General features: G+C 34.7%; 3 protein-coding genes and 1 long non-coding RNA gene across 4 annotated transcripts in view; 1 reads left to right on the forward strand and 3 right to left on the reverse strand.

Annotated features, from left to right (window-relative positions):
* Positions 1-61: 61 nt before the first annotated feature.
* LOC128680650 (uncharacterized protein) lies at positions 62-3,667 on the reverse strand. The gene is made up of 4 exons (XM_053763938.2): positions 3,310-3,667; positions 2,039-2,206; positions 1,176-1,311; positions 62-685 (listed from the first exon to the last, which is right to left on the reverse strand). Exons 1-4 carry the CDS (start codon positions 3,533-3,535, stop codon positions 550-552), a joined length of 666 nt encoding a protein of 221 aa, XP_053619913.1. The 5' UTR covers positions 3,536-3,667; the 3' UTR covers positions 62-549.
* LOC135309962 (uncharacterized) lies at positions 3,662-16,834 on the reverse strand. The gene is made up of 3 exons (XR_010370238.1): positions 16,697-16,834; positions 4,929-5,036; positions 3,662-3,793 (listed from the first exon to the last, which is right to left on the reverse strand). It is a non-coding gene; the product is annotated as an uncharacterized LOC135309962 (long non-coding RNA).
* An 819-nt stretch (positions 16,835-17,653) lies between these two features.
* LOC128680648 (uncharacterized protein) lies at positions 17,654-19,624 on the reverse strand. Its single transcript, XM_053763937.2, has 4 exons — positions 19,429-19,624; positions 18,419-18,776; positions 17,998-18,239; positions 17,654-17,892 (listed from the first exon to the last, which is right to left on the reverse strand). Exons 1-4 carry the CDS (start codon positions 19,516-19,518, stop codon positions 17,821-17,823), a joined length of 762 nt encoding a protein of 253 aa, XP_053619912.1. The 5' UTR covers positions 19,519-19,624; the 3' UTR covers positions 17,654-17,820.
* A 537-nt stretch (positions 19,625-20,161) lies between these two features.
* Positions 20,162-23,052, forward strand: part of htt (huntingtin) — a 40,838-nt gene continuing 37,947 nt past the window's right edge. The window contains exons 1-6 of the mRNA XM_053763935.2: positions 20,162-20,345; positions 20,416-20,557; positions 20,831-20,952; positions 21,498-21,715; positions 22,058-22,189; positions 22,838-22,971. Of these exons, the coding sequence (XP_053619910.1) occupies positions 20,281-20,345; positions 20,416-20,557; positions 20,831-20,952; positions 21,498-21,715; positions 22,058-22,189; positions 22,838-22,971 (813 nt within the window). The 5' untranslated portion in view covers positions 20,162-20,280. The remainder of the gene's footprint in view (positions 20,346-20,415; positions 20,558-20,830; positions 20,953-21,497; positions 21,716-22,057; positions 22,190-22,837; positions 22,972-23,052) is intronic.

The raw sequence follows: 23,052 nt of genomic DNA on the forward strand, positions 1-23,052 counted from the left end.
GATTCGCGCTCGACAATGGTCTTATAAAAGATCGAAACTATAGTCGACATATCTGTCGACATCATATAAATATTTAAATTTTTATGGGAATGGATGGAGCAATTGGAAATATACAAAATCTTTGAAACCGCGTTTAACTGTTAATCGGCCATAATCATGATCGTTCGACGTACATTTACATGTTGTAATATGAGCTTTTTAAAGCGCAACGAAAACTGAGCAATGTGCGTCGATTGGCAGTCATGGCCGATGTTTAAGACATAAGTACGCCCAAATCCCGGATACTGTATATAGTAACGACAGACGAATATAATCGATAACAGATATACCTAACCTTACTAATTCATCAAAATACAGGGTCAGGTTTATCTGTCCCCACTGTACGTCTATAGCCGCAGCCCAATTGCTCCGTTATTTTACATAGGTTTTGACATCGACGTGCATCGACGTACGTCGGAACTCCATCAATATTTGAGTTTTTCTGCGTCGATTCGTCAATGACAACGCAACGGTGGACGATGGAGCGCAACGTAACAATGGAGCCGGGCCTTAATACAACATGATAGCTCCATTCACTTTCTCCTCTAAAGCTGGAGCGATAGTGTCTATGTCCCGGCCGTCGGCCATCGCGATCAATATACACACGTCGTTTACAAACGCTGTGACTGACGCACCAACTACCAACCTGGAAATAGTAGATAACACATTAACATAATCATAATGTTAATTGACGTCCTTGGAGAAAAGCCGCTTCTTCTTCACCTGCGCTTTGGAAGCCGGCAGTAGACTTAGTTTAAGTAATTTCTTTACGTCAATAAGTGATGTATATCATCCTAAATTGAATAAAGAATTTTGAATTTGAATCGGTACAGCATGTCAGTCTCCTCCACTTCTCCCTGTCTTTTCAGCCATATCCTGCCTGACGGCCTGACGCACTCAATCCACCTCTTCTTCGGCCTGCCCCTACTTATTTTTCCATTCAATTTCAAATCCATATCCTTTCTTACTATATTATTTTCTAAACATTTTGATAAAGTAAAAAAAAATGTCAGACGTTTATTGTGCTGTCTCATCAAACGCGTATTCCCAATTGCGTTCTTGGCTATGACGCCTCAGAGCTCGGTTATCAAGAATAATGAATGAATGACTATGACTGTTCCTATTAAAATACTCACCAAAACGAGAGACCCAAGTCAGCCATACCGCTAGAAGCCCAGGTATTGGCCAGGTCCTCGGCGGACATGACGTTGTGTTGCAGCCGTAAGAAGTATTCTGTCAGCCACACCGATATCGCTCCCAAGGTAAATAGCACTGAAAAAATAAAATTTATGTGATAAGTATGCTATCCTAGTATACCTTTTAAAATCCTTTAAACACAACAAACGCTCACATTCTTGTGAGCATTAACTACGTGGTGCGCTTCACTCCCTTAGGAATTATGAGACAAAAAGTTTTCTAATTATTATTCCAGATCTCATTCATTATATATTTTTTAGTTATTTAATAAAGTACTTAGTCGAAAAGTATATAAAATAATCATAAATGATGGATTTATGATTGGTTTGTATACTTTTTGATGAGAGATGAGTGCTGATAAAAATATTGATATAAAACACGACTAATGATATAATACGTGAGCATGAAGGTAATAAAGACAGTAGAACAACAATAACAGTCCGATCGGGCCGAGAGAGAACTGATGAGTCAACAAAATAAAACATGTATGGGAGTCGACCTGATCTAACAGTCGTTACTTTTGACTCTACTTTTGAAGTTTTGACGACCTCCGTGGCGCAGTGGTAAAGTGTTTGCCTCTAAACCGAGAGGTCCCGGATTCGATCCCCGGTCGGGTCATGATGGAAAATGATCTTTTTCTGATTGGCCCAGGTCTTGGATGTTTATCTATATATCTATTTGTTATAAAATATAGTATCGTTGAGTTAGTATCCTATTACACAAGTCTCTTTCTTTGGGGGCTAGCTCAATCTGTGTGATTTGTCCTAATATATTTAATAATGTAACTATTAAAACAAATTACCAGCTAGAGAGTTTCCGACCAGCAGCGGACGCGGCGAGCACCGCGAGCGCGCGGCCGAGCCGAGCGCGGCGAGCGCGCACGCGCCGGCGGCCGACGCCAGCGCTGCGCCGAGCTGCGCGGCCGTTCCGCACCACGCCCAACGCCGCGCGGGGTGGTTGCCAGCTTTAACTTAAATTTAAATTAAAAAAAAATTAACAGATTATGCCACACTAGACAAAGAGTTTCACTAGGAAGTATTATAATCAGTGCCTATAATACTTTCTACTGAAATTGTATACACTGTATACACGAAATCGCGCCATGCGTACGTATCGCTTGGGATTTTAGTATGAGCGGAAAACGCACCTCGCGTGTCGCACTACAATGGGATATATTTATGAATAAGAGTTTACGTCAACTTGCCAACGAAACGCACTAGGTTTTTGAAAAGACAAAGCGTGTCATATATTGGTGCAGCCGGAATTTTAGTCTATGTAAACATAAGCACCGTGCTTGTCGCAAGAAATTATACACGAAAACGCGCCATGCGTACGTATCGCTTGGGATTTTAGCAAATTGAACCCGAGAAATGTTCTTTTCTAGAATAGAGACAGTAGAATAAAACTCAGGCTTTAATTCTGCTTTTTACATGTTTTTGTAGTCAGAGTTAAGTTAAAAAAATGACAAAATCTTTAATAATGTATGTACTTGCTTCAAACCTAGTTCACTCACTAGGAAATGGTATGCAATTACAAAAATGCAGTAATACTGATTTCGGCATGGATCACTGGTTACGAGGGCGTTGAAAGGTACCAGTATTCATGTCGTATATAATGTTATGTAATTAAGTCTGATGTAATTAATATCTTTGTCATTGAAATGGAATATCGCGGAGACTGGAAATGTGTTACCTATTTACTAATAAAAAATCTTGATGGAAGAATGAACCGCTCAATTTTTTCTATTCAAAAAGTGTTGATTTAATTTATGTCAATTCTATTAATAGGGGAGGTAAAAACTATGATGTAAAAAGGTGATATTTGCTCGAACGAATGGTTTCTTGAACTATGCTACAGAGCTGCCAGCGCGTGTGGTCAAATAGTTAATATATTTTTAGATTACTAAATATTAATATTTTTATAAAACATTCATTTTCTATTTGTCGTTGACTGTATTTTAAGACAATGATCTGATTGGATCATTTCATTTTCAACATACGCTCAACAAAGCAACATATTTTCATATAATGAATAACCCAAAAATCATCAAACTAATTCAACAAAAAAACTTACCGCTAAAATCATGGTTCCTCCACCCGTAACCAAAATTCAGCTCTTTGTGACCTTCGAATAATCCAAAACTGATCCTGCCCTCTGACTCGAGAGGGTTCGAAGTTCTTTTAGCCCTTGCATCAATCCAATGTGTAGTTCCTAACGACGCGACAATCAACGCAATACACAAACACGAACCGAAGAAAGTCGCGAAAATCATCGACCGCTTAAACAAATTGAGCTTCATTTTGAAAATCGAACGCTAACCGCAGACTCGGATCACTTTCACTTAAAAGTCCAGCTATTGACCGCTAGATGGCGTTACGTCACATCGTTTGAAACGCGCGGTTCAATGTTTCGATTTTCATCTGTGGTTTTTATTAGATTTTCTAACTATTCAATTTGTGGGACCGATCGTGTGATATGTCCATTGTTATGTTTCTCGTGTAGATCATAACATTCGATGTTTTCTTTCTTCGTTCTTCTCACGTGTTGGAAAGAAAATCTGTAACAATGAAAACAGATCATGTATGAGCCGTTATCTAGGATTTAAAGCGATACATCTTATTTTATCTATAAAAATAAAACTAAAAGTAATATGTTATAAAATGATTTAGCGATAACAAAATTGCAAAAGATAAAGTAACAATGCGTAAATAATTTTCTGGGAAGAATTAAATCTATTAAACTGATTCTCTTCACTTTCAATTGGCAAGGTAACTTTCTATTGCAGAGATTAATTGTTGATAGTTTAGTGTCATTAATCGTGCATTTCATTTGAATTTGTAATAGATTTTTATTGCAGACTAAAAAAATTGTATTATAGTCATTGAGTCATTACAATTTGTATTCATTTTCATTATAATAATGTTCTTAGGAACTAGATACAGCACAGCATTTGTTTTATTTAAAGTTCAATGTATTGTTTTTTCAGTAATAGTATCTCTATCGATACATAGTTTAATAGCGTCGCAAGACTGCATAGTACTGCGATGCTATTAGTTATTATCCGTCACACCAGATAGCGTGATAGTGAAAAGAATGATATCAATTAGTGTGACAGTAAGTCAGCACAGCACCCCAAAATGGAATGATGCAATTTTATCTAAACAGGTTTTTTTTAAGCTGCTCACGAAATCAATCATAACTAACAATCCTAAGTCTAAGCCACACACGCGATTCTTAAGAACCTGTATTTGACCCATTGCCACACTACCGCCACTGTTGCGCTTGCGCATTCAAAAATCTGTTCTATCATCTATTGATAGAGCTCTAAATTGATGGTTCGATCTGAGAAACATCTTGATCTGTGGACTAATGAGTTGGGAAACGGATCTGATAGTAGAATTAACTATGGCATTGCAGTACACAATCTTCTAGCTTATTGCTTTAGGATAAAATATGTTTGGAGTACGAGAATCATAGCTCACAGTATCGTAATGTATCGTGTTTTACTATACAATACACTTATACAGCTTATTATATAATACCGGGCGGAAGACACGGTGAATGAAACACAGGTTCTTCAACGCCTATAGTGCATGCACCTCTCTGCAACGATTCTGTCTACTTGCATATTTTTTTGTTTATATTACCCATCTATGTTTTAGGCCATTATTTTGTGGAGCAAATAAACATACCTACTGCTATTATTTTAGATGTTGATTGATGATATCCAAATCTTCAAAAATTATGATTATTTTCAAGGGGACCCAGGGTTTTTGAGACGTCACAGCCTAAAACGTAACCTGGAAAGCAGATAGGTCTATGTAAAGACTACAAGCCAGTTCCGTCCGATCAACATCGTGACTGCTCACAACACTGTTGTCACGCACTGGAATACCAGAACACTTTCTCGCTGCAGATAGCAACGCGCTGTTGATCATATTTGTAATGATAGTGTAATATTTATTGTAATATTTATGCGTTGAGATAGTATGCAGTATTGACAATAATCATCAGTCGTCAAGGAGTGGTCTTGATGACTGAAATTTGTCTAGACAATTTACATGAGTAGGTAACTCGAATGATCGGTGTCGGTTCTACTATGTTCATGTTGATGTGGTATAAGTTCAGTTAAATAAGTTCGATATAATGATATTTTCGTGGTATTTTTTTATCAAAAACAAAATCTGTTAATGTATAATAAATCTACTTTTAAGTCAGTCGAAATTTACATTGATGATTCACCTAAGTCCGGCTTCGATTTCAAGAAGGCGCAAATTTCTTTGAATCTTTATACGTACATCGATATACTTTACAAAAGGTAGGCTTTACGTCATAGGTTTATATGCGGTAATCCATTACCTAATGAAAAATTGAAGGACAAAATTATAAATAGTTATTACGACTTTGATAACATGAAACAAGATAATAATAAAAAAATACAATCAGTAAAATTAAGGTCGCAGACCAGATACAAGTTTGTACCACATACAAATAGACAAGCCCATAAAGTAGCTTAAAGTAATTGCGACTTTTGATAAAAGTGAGAACATAAGAAAAAATCCTACATATTTTACCGACTATGGGTATATCACAATCAATAATTAATGAGTATGCTATATACTAAATAATAACAGAACAAAATACACTCTACATTTGCAATACGTACGAGAATGCGCTTACCAAGAATTGATAAATTGATGAAAGCGAGTGATAAGCTGCATAAAATTTAAAAACATTACAAATTCTTATCTTCAATCAAGATCAGACTTATCAAATACAGTTCGTTAAATTTCTCGCAATACTAACAGATATTAACACTCGTCACAACAAAATAAGCCAATCATTTGAGAAACTTCCTTCACCTGGTTGGCTTGTCACAAAAAATGTCAACGGATGAATGCGCGCAGGAAATGCACTTCATTATATGCATTTAATTGTTGTCAAGGCATCTCTTAGTAGGGCTGTCACAACTTCACCACAAAACATAACTTTAAAGATATGATTAGAACAAGTCCTGGATATAATAAATTTTCACAATGATATAATTAACTAATGACTTTGCAATTATTTATGTTTTATTTTGTTTTATTATTTGTATTTTTAACTAATGACTCATGATCACAGAAAGTAATTGAAATGAACGTATGTATGAACTACATAATAATAATGACAACATACTATTAACTTGTGGAGTGCGGATGCGCAGATCTGCGCAAGAATGTTGTCTGGTTTTCCCTTTTACGTGTGGTTAATGAAAGAATAAGTCAACATTCAACTGATGAATATGATATTAGTATTTTCCAGTCATTTAATCTGTCTTTATAAGAATCAGCTTTTGCCTGTGATCTATTTGCACACTGAAAGATCTATATAACGCCACAGTTAATGTTGCAACAAGGGTCCTCACAAATTTATCCGTATTGCCACGTTTAGAAGAAAGAAAATGTCGATACAACCCTAACATTTACCACGTTACGTTACAACGCGAAATATTACAAGCAAGCATTATTTAAACAACACGTCATAAGGGGGTTATTAACACCATATGGTCAGGTCAGTCTTTGGTCACAGATCGCTTAGCGCAATACTTTTTTTAATGGCACGGCATATCGCTGCGCTGCCAAGGAATAGCCGCAATACCAGAGCGGTTTTAGCCTTTCCAGAAGACGTAGACTCGTTTCCAGAAGGTTCTAATGCCGAGTGACGTCTTTTTAAGCATCCTTGATTAATCCTCAATACAACTTTCACGTACAATCCACTATATACATCAAGTTACCCTACTTGAATATATATTAGATGGCAATAGAGGCCAATTTGCAATGATTTTGTTGATATACAGTGGAATATACCAATCATATGGCGTTTCGCGTACTGGTGAAATACTGTCGAAACGGTGGCGACGACACTCGAATTTGAATTAAATCAAAAAGAAAACAGTCTATGGTATGACTATTTATTTATTCCTGGCAGCTGTTGTTCAAATACATTTCAATACAATTTCATTACGACCTTCTTCTAATGATTTCATTTTAAATCTATAGGACAGATGATAATAATAATAAAATTGATTAACAAACAGAATTACTTTCACTTTGTAGTAGATTAAGGTTGTCAACATTTAGATCTCTACTGTCTCTCTCTGTCTACGATAAGGCATGCGCAAACTAAATGAGACAGATAAAATGATACTTATGCCAATTAGTACAGCAGCCTTTAAGATGAATCTAAGATCTTATTCTGAAGAGCATAGCTAATTAGACATGATCTCAGATTTTCATCCGTTTTTCCATAATGGTAGTATCAGGATTATATCTGATCCAGTGTGTTATTGTTGTAACTGTTGTTAGAATTTATTTAAGTCGCCTAAAATATACGAGTAATCTGTCTGCTGAAGTATTGGCGACTTGAGTGGCGGCGTAGCGGTCACCATGCTCGTCCGTCTATCCGAAGGTCCATGGTTCAATTCCCAATGGAAAAGCCAGTCCGGGGTAGTGCTCCAGCTGCTCCGTCCAACTAGTTGGACCACGGGCCTTTATTAGGGGTAGTTGTCCAATTGGACCACAGCACCTTTTAAGAGTTCCGTGGTCTCCTCAATTGCATCTTTATGTGTATGTATGGTATTACTGGTTTACGGTTATGTTGAACCTTTTTGCAGTAATAGGTACCAGCCAGTAGGTACGGGCTGGTACCTATTACGAGTACTACAAAGAGATTCAGGATCAATTATAGTACAATGCATTTGTCATAAAAACATATGCCTGGGTTTCTGGGTCTCTTGTGCTCATTGCTAACAGACAAAATTTACCCACAAGCTTCTTGCTTAGTGCGGGCCGTTGAGTATTATCCATTTATTTCTTTAATAACTGCTGCGAACCTATATCAGTCTCCACCATTTCAAAACTATCTTCACGCTAAATATCACTTGAATTAATTGGCCCGTTCAGACCACGAAAGAAGGACAAAGACACTTTCACATTTATTAATATTAGTCTGGATTTAACTTTAATTTGACCTAAATAAAGGGGCAATGGTAGTGCACAAGTTAATTAATGAATGGTGAAAGAAAGGGCAAATCTAATGCCTCCAAACAGCAAATCCAAACCTTGGCAATGATAAGTACTAACGGCCAGCGGCTACGGTAGGTTAAGCATGGCTGCCCACCCACTCGTACCGCGTCCGATGGCGCTATGAAGGTCACCCCATACGAGTACCAAGATCTGATGATCCAGTTTTTATGTAATTGCTGTTAAACACGCAATGGACAAAACTACAAGTGCGATTACTACTACTGGAATTCTGCGGAGTATTCCCATCATTGCGAATGAAAAATTCTGCCAAACAATTGATGCTACAAGTGCATATGAATTATACAATATCGCATCGTTAGGTATTATTGTCTTAATAATGATACAATAAGATAATCCAATACATACAATAAGATTATGATACAATTCCCTTCGCTCATGAGAAGAAACCCTTCCCCAGTTAATAACCCTCTTAATTATATCATTATAAATAACCTTAGACGTATATATATTTTTCACCCACATGGCATTCTTTGTGATATAAATGATAACTGTTAGGTAATGTGCGCTTATTGTACAGTAATACAAGTAAACATAGACTAAACACATTTCGTAAACAAGCACTATAAAACAACATTCAAAATAATTTAGCCATTACAATTTTGGCAAGTTTAATGGTTTCCTTATGCTCATTTTAATAATGAGCAGTGATGTAACAACTGAGACGAATTTGGAAATGTATATTCAAAACAGATCTTGAACGTAGATGGATTTGTTCTCAGTAACAATTTCCCAGTTTCTTTTCAAAAAGTCCGACGCAAACCTCAACTATTAGATGGGCTCGTGCCGGTACAAATTGTATGTTAAGCAGTGTAACGGTAAATATTGATTACATTTTCTTTTATTTTATACTCTACTTTGCCTACTGCCTCTGCCCTCGAGTAAAAGAACTGAACAGGCAAAATACTGGATGAGAACCCATCTCTGTTCCTAACATTATAAAACTGTCATATACTCCATTTATATCTAGTTCAACGTAATTAACAGCCCATTTGCAAACACTAATATGCGAATAAAACAATTTAATAAGCAAAATCAGATCTACAATATAATCTGGCTTTCACAGTGATTTGATAGTATGCAACGTCTATATCTATAAGAAAAAAGAAAGAAGCAGACTTATTTTGCAAGTGGCAAAGGAATGAAGACACGGGAAATCGCAGGTAAAAGCAAGCTTAGTAATAAAAAAGTATACATTTATATTAGTCATAATAATAATTATTACATGAAATAAACGACTTTACCTTCGTGTATTTTCTACGCTATAAAATTGTACGTGAAAGTTAAGTACTTGCATTATATCTCATGAACCATTAGAAAATCACACAAGCATTGAATAATAACTGTTAAAAATGATTACTTTGATTATACGGCTTTTCAAATTTTTACAATGGACATAGAAATAATTTTCAACGCATTTAGATTCTCAATCTCAACTCGCCATATTTGAACTAAAACTTATGAACAACAGTAGACGTTATAAGAATTCGTCAAACATAGTTTCCAGTCAAGCACTATTTGTTAAGATTTGTCATTGTTAAGATTTGGGAATGTGACGAAATTTGAGATGTTAGAGGTCGAATTTCTTCATTGTCATCCGTGAGACAAATTGTAATGTCAAGATTTGCTTTCAATCAGCATTCTTACGTGAATATATTCTGAAATTGATAGTTTTAACAACAAAAGTGTTTTTCACACCATCTTGCTTATTTTGTGTTCGAAAATAGATTAATGTACACTGGATCTTTTTCAGACGATACGATCGCTTATTTTTAATCCATTCACTGATATGATTTGCATCAATTGATTCTGATGAATGTTCCGTTTTAGATAGCTTGTTGTTGTCTATTGATACTAAGATCACATAAGAATGTCACACCTATTTCTGATATGAATGAATTATTTCTTTTGATGATTGATAATAATTTGTAAATTAGTGATTTATTAATATTAAAATGTTCATGGTTTGATTGTGGCAAAACTTTGGTGTAAAAAGATTTGAATATTACGCGTGATCACATAAAAAGTTTCTGAAACGTTCATTGCATCTTACCATAAATCGATTTTACATAGGTTGCATACATCGAACAGTCAAGTTTAACTGTACGTTGGCTAACTGCTGTGAATAATTACTCAAATGGCTAACCTAACAGTACCACGTTTTGATTGATCAATTGTTTATGAGAAGTCTTTATTTCTATGAATTAGGCATGTATGTGGTTCTTGGATTTTTATTTGTACAAATATTTGAAAATACTAAAATATTGTAGCAATTGCCAAATGATCGTTTGTAAGTTATATCATCATAATTATTAGCAAGTTTTTAAGAGACAGAAAACAGATTAATTTTATTTAGAGACAATTAAATGGCATCCAAAAATGACTTACGCTGTTTTAGAACTGACTAGCAAGCAGTCCCGGCTTCGCTCGGATAAAACTATGGTTTTATGTATTTATAAATATCTGTTTAATAAATTATTCACCTAAACCTTTTTTATTGAAACACATTATTTATATATTAAAAAAAAACAGCATTAATATTCGTTACGTAGTTTTAAAGATCTAAGAAGAAGCATATAGGAACAGCCAGACAGCGGGAAGCAACTATGTTTTATACTTTGTATGTGTTCGCAAATGGCGGCACGTAATTGTAAAATATCGCGACATACGCGCTTTGTAAATCAGCGTGAACGACAAAATGCACCATACTAATATTATAAATGCGTAGTCTGACAGCCTGTTTGTCTGTTATGCTTTCATGGCTAAACCGCTGGGCCCATTTTGATGTAATTTAGAACAGCCAGGGTCAAACTTAGATAATCGCGGAGATGCGGGTAACAAGTAATAAAAAAGAACCTATCTGATTTGACTTGTAGAATTAGCCTATTAACGCATCAAGATACCTTTTTTTTAACGTCGAAGTAAGGAATTCTTCGTTACCATCGCACATGAGGCATGTGCAGAAAAACGAACAAAATATAGGTATGTTGTATGATGAAAATTACAAGTGAAATTGCAATTGAGATTCGGAATTTAATGATCGGTCACGCTTCTTCGAAAGTTTTCTCTTTCCATAGAATACGTTTTTCTTGTTTGACACGTATTTTTATTATTTTTTAGCGGCTAAACGTATATATATATATTTATCGAATATATATTTTGTATATATTTATCGAAGCCACAAGGGAACACCCAAGAACTATTTGATGTAATCATTATGGGAATTGTTAATTGCTCTTTTTGACTTACTTTTGGTTTGAGCTTGGTTCATCTTTAGTGATGTCTTGTAAAAAATACAATTAATACCTAATAATAGTTACTAGCCGCAGTAATTCGGATGAAAAAAAAAACCGAACTTGCAACTGTATTGTACCAACAGATCGGTTGAAAAAAAAAGTAGCCTATCTTTGAACGGGTGTTTTTAACTACATGCATACCAAATTTCATCGAAATTGGTCCAGCGGCCTACAATCTACATAAGGTATGTAGTTTGTGCTAATAATGGACTACTGGCATTTCGGAACGACCACTGCTGAGAAGAAATGCCGAAAGAAACTCATTTGAACAGTGTTGGTCCCTATCATGCCAGATCGGCTTACCATTATTGTTTCTTACAATGTTTTTTTTTTTCTTTCTAATAATATATAAAAGTACATAATGTACATAGTCAAAAGGTATATCAAAACAGGTTATGATTGTGATCCGAGTGCTGATTATAATATATATATATATATATCGATGTGAAACACAATTAACTTACATGAAATTATATGAGAAACGAGATGACCAGTTCCCTCTGGCAGCACCCGTTCACGAGTTGACGCATGGGACAGCCATCGCGTAGCTCAACCATAATAGAGGGAACCTCACGACCCGGCCCACGACGCCACCACACGCCACTAATCCAACTAAGTAATATTACAACAGGTTCCCTATTTTTATGCATACAATTTTATGCCATAATTTAACATGGCATACTTTTACTTATCATAATAATAGTTACGCACAATATCAATTTGGCATAATGTTTTAGGCACATTTTTTTTACGCATACCCACCATAAGCATAACAATTTTTAAGCATAATCTAAAGCATATTGGTGGCTTATGAGTGGCCCAATGGCCACCCTGCCGCACCCTAACCTACTGCTACACTATAGCTTTATGTAAATCAAAATTATGGTAAAATACATTAGCCTAAACTATAATTATGCTTATTGAAAAGGTATGCCAAAAAACTAGTATGTCAAAATATTATAAAAAAATGTGCCTAACTCGTTTTATGCTAAATTAAATTAGGATAAAAAATTATGAGAAAAAAAGGTATGTTTGTTAATTCTTCACGCTCAAAGTCAATTTGTTATTGAGTAGCAGCTTATACCTTGGATTAACGCATCTAGGGTCCTTTTACGCGATTCTTTTATGCAAAGTAGATGGCGCTACTATGCATAAAATTTAAATTATAACTATTTTAATTCAAATAAGTACAAAATTCGAATAATGACAACTAATAGTTAACACTGCGGTGTTCAGCTAGTGTAAATATTTTTTTTTTTGGACTACGGCCTGGAACGTCAGAAGCGAAGTGATTATAGGATTAAAATTCCCTTTACGCAGCGCTATAGTCGCTCACAGCAACAACGTGGCCGATCTATTGATGATAAATTCGCAGATTTATTATTTTTTTTAGCTGTTACCCGAAATTCCGCCGACGATTTTGATTTGATTGATCTCGTGTCATCAACTTCATATCTACTTGTATTCGAAACTTCATCAAAATCTAAAAATCGAAGATTTAGCCCTAAAATCATGTTAGACTTTCTCATTTACAATATTAGTATGGATGCAAGTATACTAGTAGGATTCGAACCTGGGACCTTTCGGTTCACAGACGTCTAGTAACCACTGACCCACGGATTCAATAACCTGTAATCATATCAAAACAGACCAAATGTGCGTGTCTTGTCCAATTTGAAATCGCAATTGAGCACTCGTAAATTCTCTTATATGCGTTTTGTTTAATGACGTCATAAACTTTCCACTTTCTAACACTTACCACATGAGATTAAGTATAGGGCCACATCGTGTGGCCGTTCATGAGATTATGGAGCTCTTTTTATGGTTTCGTATCCAAAAAATTTGTATGTACATAATATGTTGGGTGACCTGGCTTATGTTATCCAATCCATTATATCCTCTGCCACGTTGTCTGTTCGCGATAATCTCAAAAACTACTGCACGGATTTTCGTACTGTTTTCACCAATATATAGTGTTGTTCCTGAGGAAGGTTTATGTGTATAGTTTAGTATGTTTTTACTCGAGCGAAGCCGGGACGGGCCGCTAGTGTTATATGTATGTTAGACAGTTTAAATTTTCAGTGTACTTCTGTTGCAGCTATTACAAATGTATTAAAAATCAGAACTTTTGTAAAGATGTGCAATAAACATAATTTATAATTCCATATATCCATGTATATAAAATATAGTATCGTTGAGTTAGTATCCCATAACACAAGTCTCAAACTTACTTTGGGCTAGCTCAATCTGTGTGATTTGTCCTAATATATTTATTTATTTATCCAACTAATATAAATACGAAAGTCCGTCCGTCTGTTTGTTACGCTTCACGACAAACCGATTAAGTAGTTTCGATTTTGATGAAATTTCGAATAGATACTTAATGATCATGAGGAATCGAACCCGGGACCTCTCGGTTCAGAGGCAAGCACTTTGCCACTGCGCCACTGAGGTCGTCGGAAAAATCAAATGGATCAAGCTGTATTGTTTCTACAAAAGCCCAAATCAGTCACACCTGCGACCAAATCTACCCTGATTCCGGTCCATTTCTTTTCCTATGTCGTAACGCAACCAGCCATTGTACTTACACCATTGCTTGTCGAAATCTTCTGCGTAATTGTCCATTCAATTATGGCGGTTCAATGGTTATAGTATTAGATGAAAGTTGGATTTGTCTCTGGTCGTTTAGTAGAAGGGACTAAAATGCATTGTTTGGCGTTTACGTAATTAGATTTTATTGGTCTTCGGTTATGTAAACGGTTTTTTTTTTGTTATATTTTTGTAGTTGTTACTCGCGGTTTCGCCCGTGAAAATTGTTTGAACGTTGGAATCTTGCTGACTTTACGGATTAGATACGATGTCGTGTTGTGCTTTATATCTTTAGCTTCTGCGTCTAGGGGCTTCGATCTCGTGGGAATTTCGGGATTAAAAGTACCCTACGTGTTGTTCCAGGTTATATTCTACCCGTGTACCAAATTTAATAGCACACAGTCTAGTAAAATTTGCGTGAAAGAGTAACAAATATATCAAAACACATAAATTTTCGCATTTTTAATATTAGTAGCATAGGACACGTCATTCATCATCTAGCTTTGGTAAACATAATTTAATTTAGAATATGACGTGAAAAAGTGCCTGTGAAGGCCTAATTTCTGAATAAATGATTTGATTTTGATTTTGATTACAACAACATTTTGTTGTACCATATCCTTGAGGAAAAAGCGTTGTCAAATCCGGTTCGAAAAAATAACTCGAGGGAAATTTACGCAGACGAAGCCACGGGTAAAAGCTAGTGATGTTTTGTATTTCGGTGATCCCGAATGTAATTGTATTCCTGAATGTATCAAACAAAAACATACATCCAGATACCGTATCACGTCCATATATACCTTACGGGGTAGACAGAACCCAAGTCGTGAGACTTGAAGGCCATGTTTAACTTTATAGCATGCTTAATGACAAGCAATTTAGTTGTGCAAAAAACGGATACTTGTCTCTACTGTAAAATAATGCCGAGAAACTTAGATGCCTATGAAAAAAATACATTTTGTAGGTTATATATGTTTTTTACTGCAAGGAAAATCCAGCATAGCAGGTATGTAGAGACCGACAAAGTTCGGCAAACTGTTTGCTGGTAATATAATATAGAAGTATAGCCTGTATGAAGCATTCCAAATCTTAACTGGAATGTCAAAGTTTGCTGAGTATTAAAATCAAAATCAAATCATTTATTTAGAAATTAGACCATCAAAGGCACTTTTTCATGTCATATTCTAAATTAAATGATGTTTACCAAAGCTACAAACTACTAGCATTTCGGAACGGGAAGACTGAAGACTTCCACTGCTGGGAAGAAATGCCGAAAGAAACTCATTCAAACAGTGTTGGTCCCTATTATGCCAGAAGGGCTTACCATTTTTTAAATATAAATTTATGTATAATTTGTTATCAGTAATATAACAATTTGTACACAATAAAGTACATGGATAAAGGTATACTGAAACATATTATGATTGTGATCAAGTGCTGATGATTATTTCGATTGTCATATAGTAAAAATGAAGCAGTGGTGGTATAATGGTTAAGACACCCGCCTGTAGATCGAAAGGTCCCAGGTTCGAATCTTACTCGTGTCACATTAGTTTGTATACCAATTTGACTCATTTAGTAGTTTTCATAGACCATCACTTGCTTCCAGCGAAGAAAAACATTGTGAGGAAACCTGCACATTGGTTGGTTATTAATTTGTATATGAAATGGAGAAGGAAATGGCCAAGAAAGTTGTGTGTGGTTCATTCAGCCAGTTTTCATGAATAGATAGTGTGATTCCTGAGGAAGGTTTAGGTATATATATTTTTCTTGTGCGAAGCTGAAACTGGCCACTAGTTATGAGTAAATCTACAATATTATTAGGATGGATTTTATGACATGGTAAATATTTAAGAAGATTGGACAAATGAAATTCACAGGGCGAAGCCATGGAGTGTTAAATAAATATAGGTGTGTTTGTAAATCAAAGCAGTAAAATACTTAACATTGTGAAAATTTTGCAAATTTTTTTACTTTAGTTTTATTTTTGCTTGTTACACAATTTTTATTTCTTATTCTTAGATATTGTCGTTATTAAAATTTCATTATATTTGGCAATGTTTTTTCTACAAAACTATATATAATTTCAATGTATAGCAATTGCATAGTAATAGAATAGAAATAGATTTAATCAGTTTACATTATGTTATATGCACAGGATTTGTTTCTTAATCTATGGCTGGCTGTATGTTACATGACATGACTACTTTTTTGTCAGCAAATTTACAAAATCAAATAAGCATGGGTTAGAACTACTTTTCTCTGTCCAACACTATCAAATATTATGGAAATTAGGAACAAATAAAAACATCTTTACTAAAATTTACAATTTCAGAATATAGTTTGCAATGGATGGATTATGATTGGAAAGAGGGAAATATGTATAGGTATCATAGAGAAAAACAGTTTATTAACTGCTTTTCTGACTCTTTATTAAGAGTAATTATTATAGAGAAAGGTAATAAAAGCTTGTAGCTATCCTTTACCTACCTTTACGACCTTTTGTAACTTTCCATCCAACTCTGGATCAACTTTTAAAACTTGTTTGGATTGACACAATTATGATCGGTTCAGATTACTTCAGATGTCCAAACAACTACGATTCCACTGAGTCAGTTTTTGTCACTAAGGTTTATAACGATCTGCGGAATACTTTCCCAATACAAAGTTATTTACGAAGTATTTTTCGGTCCAATAAATACAACTAAACAGAACACACTTTTTCCTCCACGCATGCGCTAACATTTGCGTTCAGAAATAAACTGAGAGATTTGACGACAGAATGACAGAAAGCAATGACATTGACAAGAGACAACAAATGTCATCCTTTTATTTCTGATGGGCAACATTATATTTTTTTACAAAAAACCCAAAAATATTTTATCTAGGTACATAGGTAGGTACCTACTTAAAATGTTACAATTAGGTATATATATATCCCTGGCCGTTTTTCAGCTATGGTTACTGCTCACTACTGTTTCGGCGTTGTGTAAGGTTTCGTTGATGTGCCTTAATAAGGTGCCCTAATAAATAAAGTACAGAATACCTAGGTATATATTTATTTTGTATTTACTAATTTTTGTGCATTTGACCTCAGTCTAGCTTGATGCATAGCAAAAAAGCTTTTAAAATGAGATTTTTAGTACCTACGTAGTAGGTAGGTACTAAAGATCTCATTTTTACTTAATAGTAGAAGTTTAATGATACGGACCAAATAAGCCATGTCAACTTGATGATAAAAGAAGGAACTTACGGAATACGGAAGATATTTATAATAACAGAATGAACAAGCCCTTGGGCTCCGACACTTTATGGCGGCGGAAGAAACCGGGAAAATGCTCATATGAGACAGAAATAGAGAGAGTGATTGTTCACTCTCTTAGCTCACTAACTTTATAAACCAACATCTTATTTTGCCTACTATAAAAATAAAAGCTTTTTATGCAGTCTGGTGCCCAACATCACGACATATGTAACTTCATTTAATCGTCAGATATAATGAATCAATACATAGATTTACAATATATTAAAATCTACATGTATTTGTTACCTAACAATATTACTTATAATTGTGAGTAACTTATAATGGTACAAATGTTATTTAAACACACTGATCACTTATTTTTTGGTGGACGTGCTCCAAAGATCACAGATCCTACTCGAACTGTCGTAGCTCCTAATTCAATCTGAAAATAACACAATTGAATTTATCAATAAGCTTACTAAAAATTTTTGAGTTAATTAATTTCATACTTCTATTTTTATAAAAAAATATTTGATGTAATACTTACAGCATGAACATAATCAGTAGACATTCCCATTGATAGCTCAACATTGTTAACATCCAAGTTCAATTTTTCACAGACTTCCTGCCTACATTTGGCTAGGCATATAAAGTCAGGATTAGGGCCTTTGGACACATCATAGTCATACTGGCCTATGGTCATTAGGCCCTGAAAGTCCAGATTGGGGCAGTTTTTCAGGACATATTCTACAAGGATTTTTGCTTCAGATGGTTCTACACCACTTTTGGCTGTAAAAATAATGGTAGCAATATAGTTTTTATGATCCATATTTTTATTTAAATGTAAAAGAAATATCATATTTTTATCAAAATAATTAAATTAGGAATTTTGGTTATATAAAATAATTAAATTAGGAATTAGGAAGTTTGGGTTGCAAACAACGTAATAAAGACAAAGCGACATATACCTTCTTCACCACTTGTATTGATTTGTACCATAACTTTAAGTTTTTCTTCTTCTTTCCTGAATTTAGCCCATTGTTTATTCAAATTATCAGCTAGTTTTTCTGAATGAACAGTTTGTACCATATACAACCCTGGAGATTTTAAAAGTGAATTAATTTTATTTGTCTGCAGGTGTCCAATGAAATGCCACCTGATATCTTTGCATTTTTCTAAGAGTTCTGGATTATTTGATTTTTCATTCAACTCATTGACATAATTTTCCCCAAAATCTCTCTGACCAGCTTCATACGCCTGTATAACTAAAGAGGCTGGTTTGATTTTTGAGACAGCCACTAACCTCGGGGTAACTTTGGGTAAATCCTGTAATGTGAAAATGCAAAGAAAATAACTAATTGTATTTCTGCTGCGTAAATTAGACAAATACACAAGGATTAGGTCTGAAGCATGATATACAATATGATATGACAAACTGTATGGATTTATAAAAATATTGCATAGAGCATTCATTCATATATAATGTACAAATGATTTGTAGAACAAGAATAATTGAGAAACACAATGAGTGAGATATTATCTTATCAGTTTAAGATAAATGAGATTAATATTGACATGGTGGCCTTGCCTTTTAATATATTTTTAAACAACAATAAATTTGAACTCCTCTTTGTATTTTAAAGAAAACGATGAATTTTAAAGAAAATAATGAATTTGAAAACTAATAAAAATTAAAAATTTAAACATCCACCAGAAATTAGAGCATCATTTATTTAATTATGGTCAGTTCTCTAGGCCTTCCTAAATTATTTGCATTAATTTTATTAGCTTTCATAATTAGGAAGTCCCAGAATACTGACGATACACTCTAGTATAAGTATAAGTACCTACCAGCTAGTCTACTAGCTGGTAGGTACTTCACAGATCATAAACATTTTATAAAAACGGGCCAGAAACTATGGATCGTCAAAAAATCCTGAAATTATTAACATACTTAAAATAAAATGTGGAAATTTACCTTACTTCTTCTGTTTACAGCTATTTCAATTTGAGCCAGTACATTTTTTAAGCCGTGCATTACGTCTACTTCTCCACTCTCGGAAGACATTATCTAGTGTTGTTTATTATATTTGAGTTGAGGTCAGTTTGAAATAAAAATAACTGGTGAACTTGGAATAATAATATTCAATCTGACTGATACTCATTGGATTGATAACATTATCACTTTGACATAAATCCAAAATCAAACATTGTTATATGAATGTCATTGTCAATGTCATTCTTTAATCAACATTGCATTCGTTCTAAAATGAATACCTAGGTTGGTACCTATCGCAAATCTTCTTTGAATAAAAAGCATATTATTTTATATATGGACATCGTTTGAAGCAATTTCTCTTAGAACATATACCAACTACTACATATACACCTTGAAGTCAAGTCACTAAGTCAGCCGATGATGAGATAAGAAACAACTATATTATTTTCTCATCTGTGCTAGGAGATAGAAATGGTTAGAAACTGAGAGGGGAGGCTTCTACCCAGTTGTAGCACCTGACTTGAGCTACTACGAAAAATAAACACCCCACTGTCCCTCACCTTCATTTTTTTGATAAATTAACAATCTTTTCGGTCGCTCTTAGGGTTGCTTGACTGAAAGCTATATGTTAATACAAAAATTTAAATTTTTGAACGAAAATGTCATCAACATCATTGATTTCATTTCATTCATTCGTCATATTGTTGTTTCGTTCTGCCTGTCTGTTCTAAATTTTTGCATTAAAAGGAAAATAGTCATTATTCCCTTGTTAAATCAAGTGAAATATGTTCGAAATATATACTGGAGTAAACGGCTGATAATATCATAGCCATGAATTTAGTAGAGAAGGCAGAGAAAGCTTTAGAATATCTAAAAAACAACGAGGGGTCTACGAAGTTAGTAGTTTAATATTGATGTTTGTGTTATTTTGTTGAGTGTTTATTCTGACTTACTGTTTATTTACAGGAGCCATGAGCTCCAGACAGCTGCTGGGACTCTCGGAAGATGTTTAGGAGCGCTGGGAAGCCGATCAACATACGCCAGGCATTATGCAAATCTTTTACACGGTGCCCTGCCTACTTTGCTGTCTTTAGCAAGCAATGATAGTGTAAGTACTTCACAAATTTCTTAATTGTTCTAGAATTGAGGACTGGAAATTGTCTGTGTAGTGTTTTTTGCTATAGTCAAAGATAATATTGAGGAAAATATTATTCTATGCAGTTTGTTACGGTCTGGTACCTTTGGATCTTGATAACATTGCTTACAGGCCTTGGGTCTTTAGACATAAGTCTAAAAAAATTATGTTCCTTGAAGTTTCTAATTAAAAATATATATTGTACAAAATAGGTGGCATTTTATAAATAAAAAATATTTATTTTAGGCTGAAGTGAGATTAGTCGGTGATGAGGCACTGAACAGAGCAGTTGTGGGTGGGTTTGCTTTTCACTCTCACAAAGCAAACATCATATTGCAGAATTTGATTGACCCATCTAGAAATGCCAGGTGAGAAAAATATTGTAAACTATGTAAAGAAAAATTTTTGACAATGGACTTAAGATCCAATCACAATAATGACTACAGAGAGAAAGAAAGTTGTGGCCAAAAAACAGATTAGCTGAAATAAATAATTATATAGGGACAAATCACACAGATTAAGTTAGCTCCAAAGTAAGTTCGAAACTTGTGTTATGGGATACTAACTCAACAATACTATATTCTATGACATATACATATATTAGATAAAATATATTAGATAAATATATCCAAGAACTAGGTCAATCTGAAAAATATCATTTTCCATCTTGACCTAACCGGGGATAGAATGGGGACTGCCAGTGTAGCAGTCCGGCCTGATGACCATTGGGTCGCAGAGGTTGTCGTCGTAGCTTAGTTTTCAAGGTTTCTTTTTCTCTCTCTCTTTTTCGGGTGACAGACATGTTAGGGTTACGTTTGGGGATATGTAGATGTTTGTATCGACATGTGAGGGAGAGAGATACAGATATATATCTCTCATTCTTGCTCATGTGAAATCCTTCATAAATTTACAGATGGATACGAGCAGCTCTCACCCGGATTTGCCTCGGAGACTGCTGGCTGCGTCCCGGCACTGGCAAGATCCGATCCCAAGCGCAAACGCTATTTCCGAAGCTGAGCCAGATAGTCCAGCAGACGAGCGAAATACAACTCATTGTGGAGGCATTAGAGAACAATTTGCCTCGGATATTGACAGCTTTGGCTGAGTATACCACTGATGAGGAAATTTTTGGTAAGTACTGACTGCTAGTGTTAATTTAATTGACGACCTTGATGGTGTAGTTGTAAAGTACTTGCCTCTGAACCGAGAGGTCCCGGGTTCATGATGGTAAAAGATCTTTTTCTGATTGGCCCGGGTCTTGGATGTTTATCTAAATATGTATTAGTTATAAAGTATAGCATAACACAAGTCTCGAACTTACTTTGGGGCTAACTCAATCTGTGTGATTTGTCCTAATACAATATATTTATTTTTTTATTTATTGTATTCTTAGCATTAAGTGCTGCTGGGTGACACCACCTACATGTAACCTGGTGTATAGCGTTGTATATACCTGTATTATGTTTGTTTTAGATTTGTCCAAAGAGTTATTATCGCACATAAATTCGCCTGAACCAGCTGTGAGGCGCGACGTGTCGAAGTGTGTGGCGCATCTATGTTCACATAGAGAAACGCTGCTTACTAATGTATTGGAGAAAGTATTTGGTAAGTGATCTCTTCTAGATCTCGTCTTGGCCTTCTCATTGTTCAGAGTCACAAATTAACAGCTTTTAAAGGTAGTTTCAAGTATGCCGCAGCTAAGATCTGGAACAATTTACCTCCCCCTCTTCGTAATTTGTCATCTGTTACAATATTCCGTAAACGCATCAAAGAGTTTAGTTTATTGCGGCAAATTGAGGGCAATACATTGAATTATTTTTAGGTTCATATTTATACTATATATTCCATAGCTTCCATGTAATTTATCCTTATTCCTTTTTTTACATTTTTTCCTAAGTCATATGTTTAATCCTATTGTTTGCTGTTGTTTGTTTCTGTTTCCGTACATATTAACTTGTTTATTTTGCCACCATACCTACTTTTGTACTTGGTTCCAGCTGAAAATCAGCGCCTTGTCTCGATACCATGGCACCATGCTGAGCTGGTCGCCATTTCGGCTTACATATTTTATTCGATCTATATTCGATACTCTTTTGTATGTTTGGATTTTATGTGTTTGCCGAATAAATGATTTCTTTCTTTCTTTCTTTTCTTTCACTTATCCATAATGTCCACACTAATATTATAAATAGAAAATGCTCACACTAATATGATTTTTTTTTTCACATTTTAATGAAAATATTTTACTTTCAGAGAAATTATGGCCAATATCAACAGACAGTGTTACAGTAATGGGCTGGTTTTGCTTGCTCAAGGCAATATTTCATAACAACGACATTTGGAAATTCCATGAAAACAATCTCTTTAGTGTTCAAGATTATTTAGAGGTGAGTTTCCTTGTGATTCTATACTATCTGTCATTATCTATACTATTATTATAAGAGGTAAGCGTTTGTGAGTTTGTATGT

The sequence above is a fragment of the Plodia interpunctella genome, chromosome 24 (genome assembly GCF_027563975.2).
Source record: "Plodia interpunctella isolate USDA-ARS_2022_Savannah chromosome 24, ilPloInte3.2, whole genome shotgun sequence".
NCBI lineage: Eukaryota > Metazoa > Arthropoda > Insecta > Lepidoptera > Pyralidae > Plodia > Plodia interpunctella.

Excerpts from the sequence above, each read along its gene's own strand:
- LOC128680650 (XM_053763938.2), bottom strand. The coding sequence starts at position 3,535 with ATGAAGCTCAATTTGTTTAAGCGGTCGATGATTTTCGCGACTTTCTTC. Across the intron at positions 2,207-3,309 it reads GAGGAACCATGATTTTAGCG|TTAAAGCTGGCAACCACCCC; the intron begins GTAAGTTTTTTT and ends TTTAAATTTAAG. Across the intron at positions 686-1,175 it reads GACTTGGGTCTCTCGTTTTG|GTTGGTAGTTGGTGCGTCAG; the intron begins GTGAGTATTTTA and ends TACTATTTCCAG.
- LOC128680648 (XM_053763937.2), bottom strand. The coding sequence starts at position 19,518 with ATGTCTTCCGAGAGTGGAGAAGTAGACGTAATGCACGGCTTAAAAAAT. Across the intron at positions 18,777-19,428 it reads CTGTAAACAGAAGAAGTAAG|GATTTACCCAAAGTTACCCC; the intron begins GTAAATTTCCAC and ends TTCACATTACAG. Across the intron at positions 17,893-17,997 it reads CTACTGATTATGTTCATGCT|ATTGAATTAGGAGCTACGAC; the intron begins GTAAGTATTACA and ends TGTTATTTTCAG.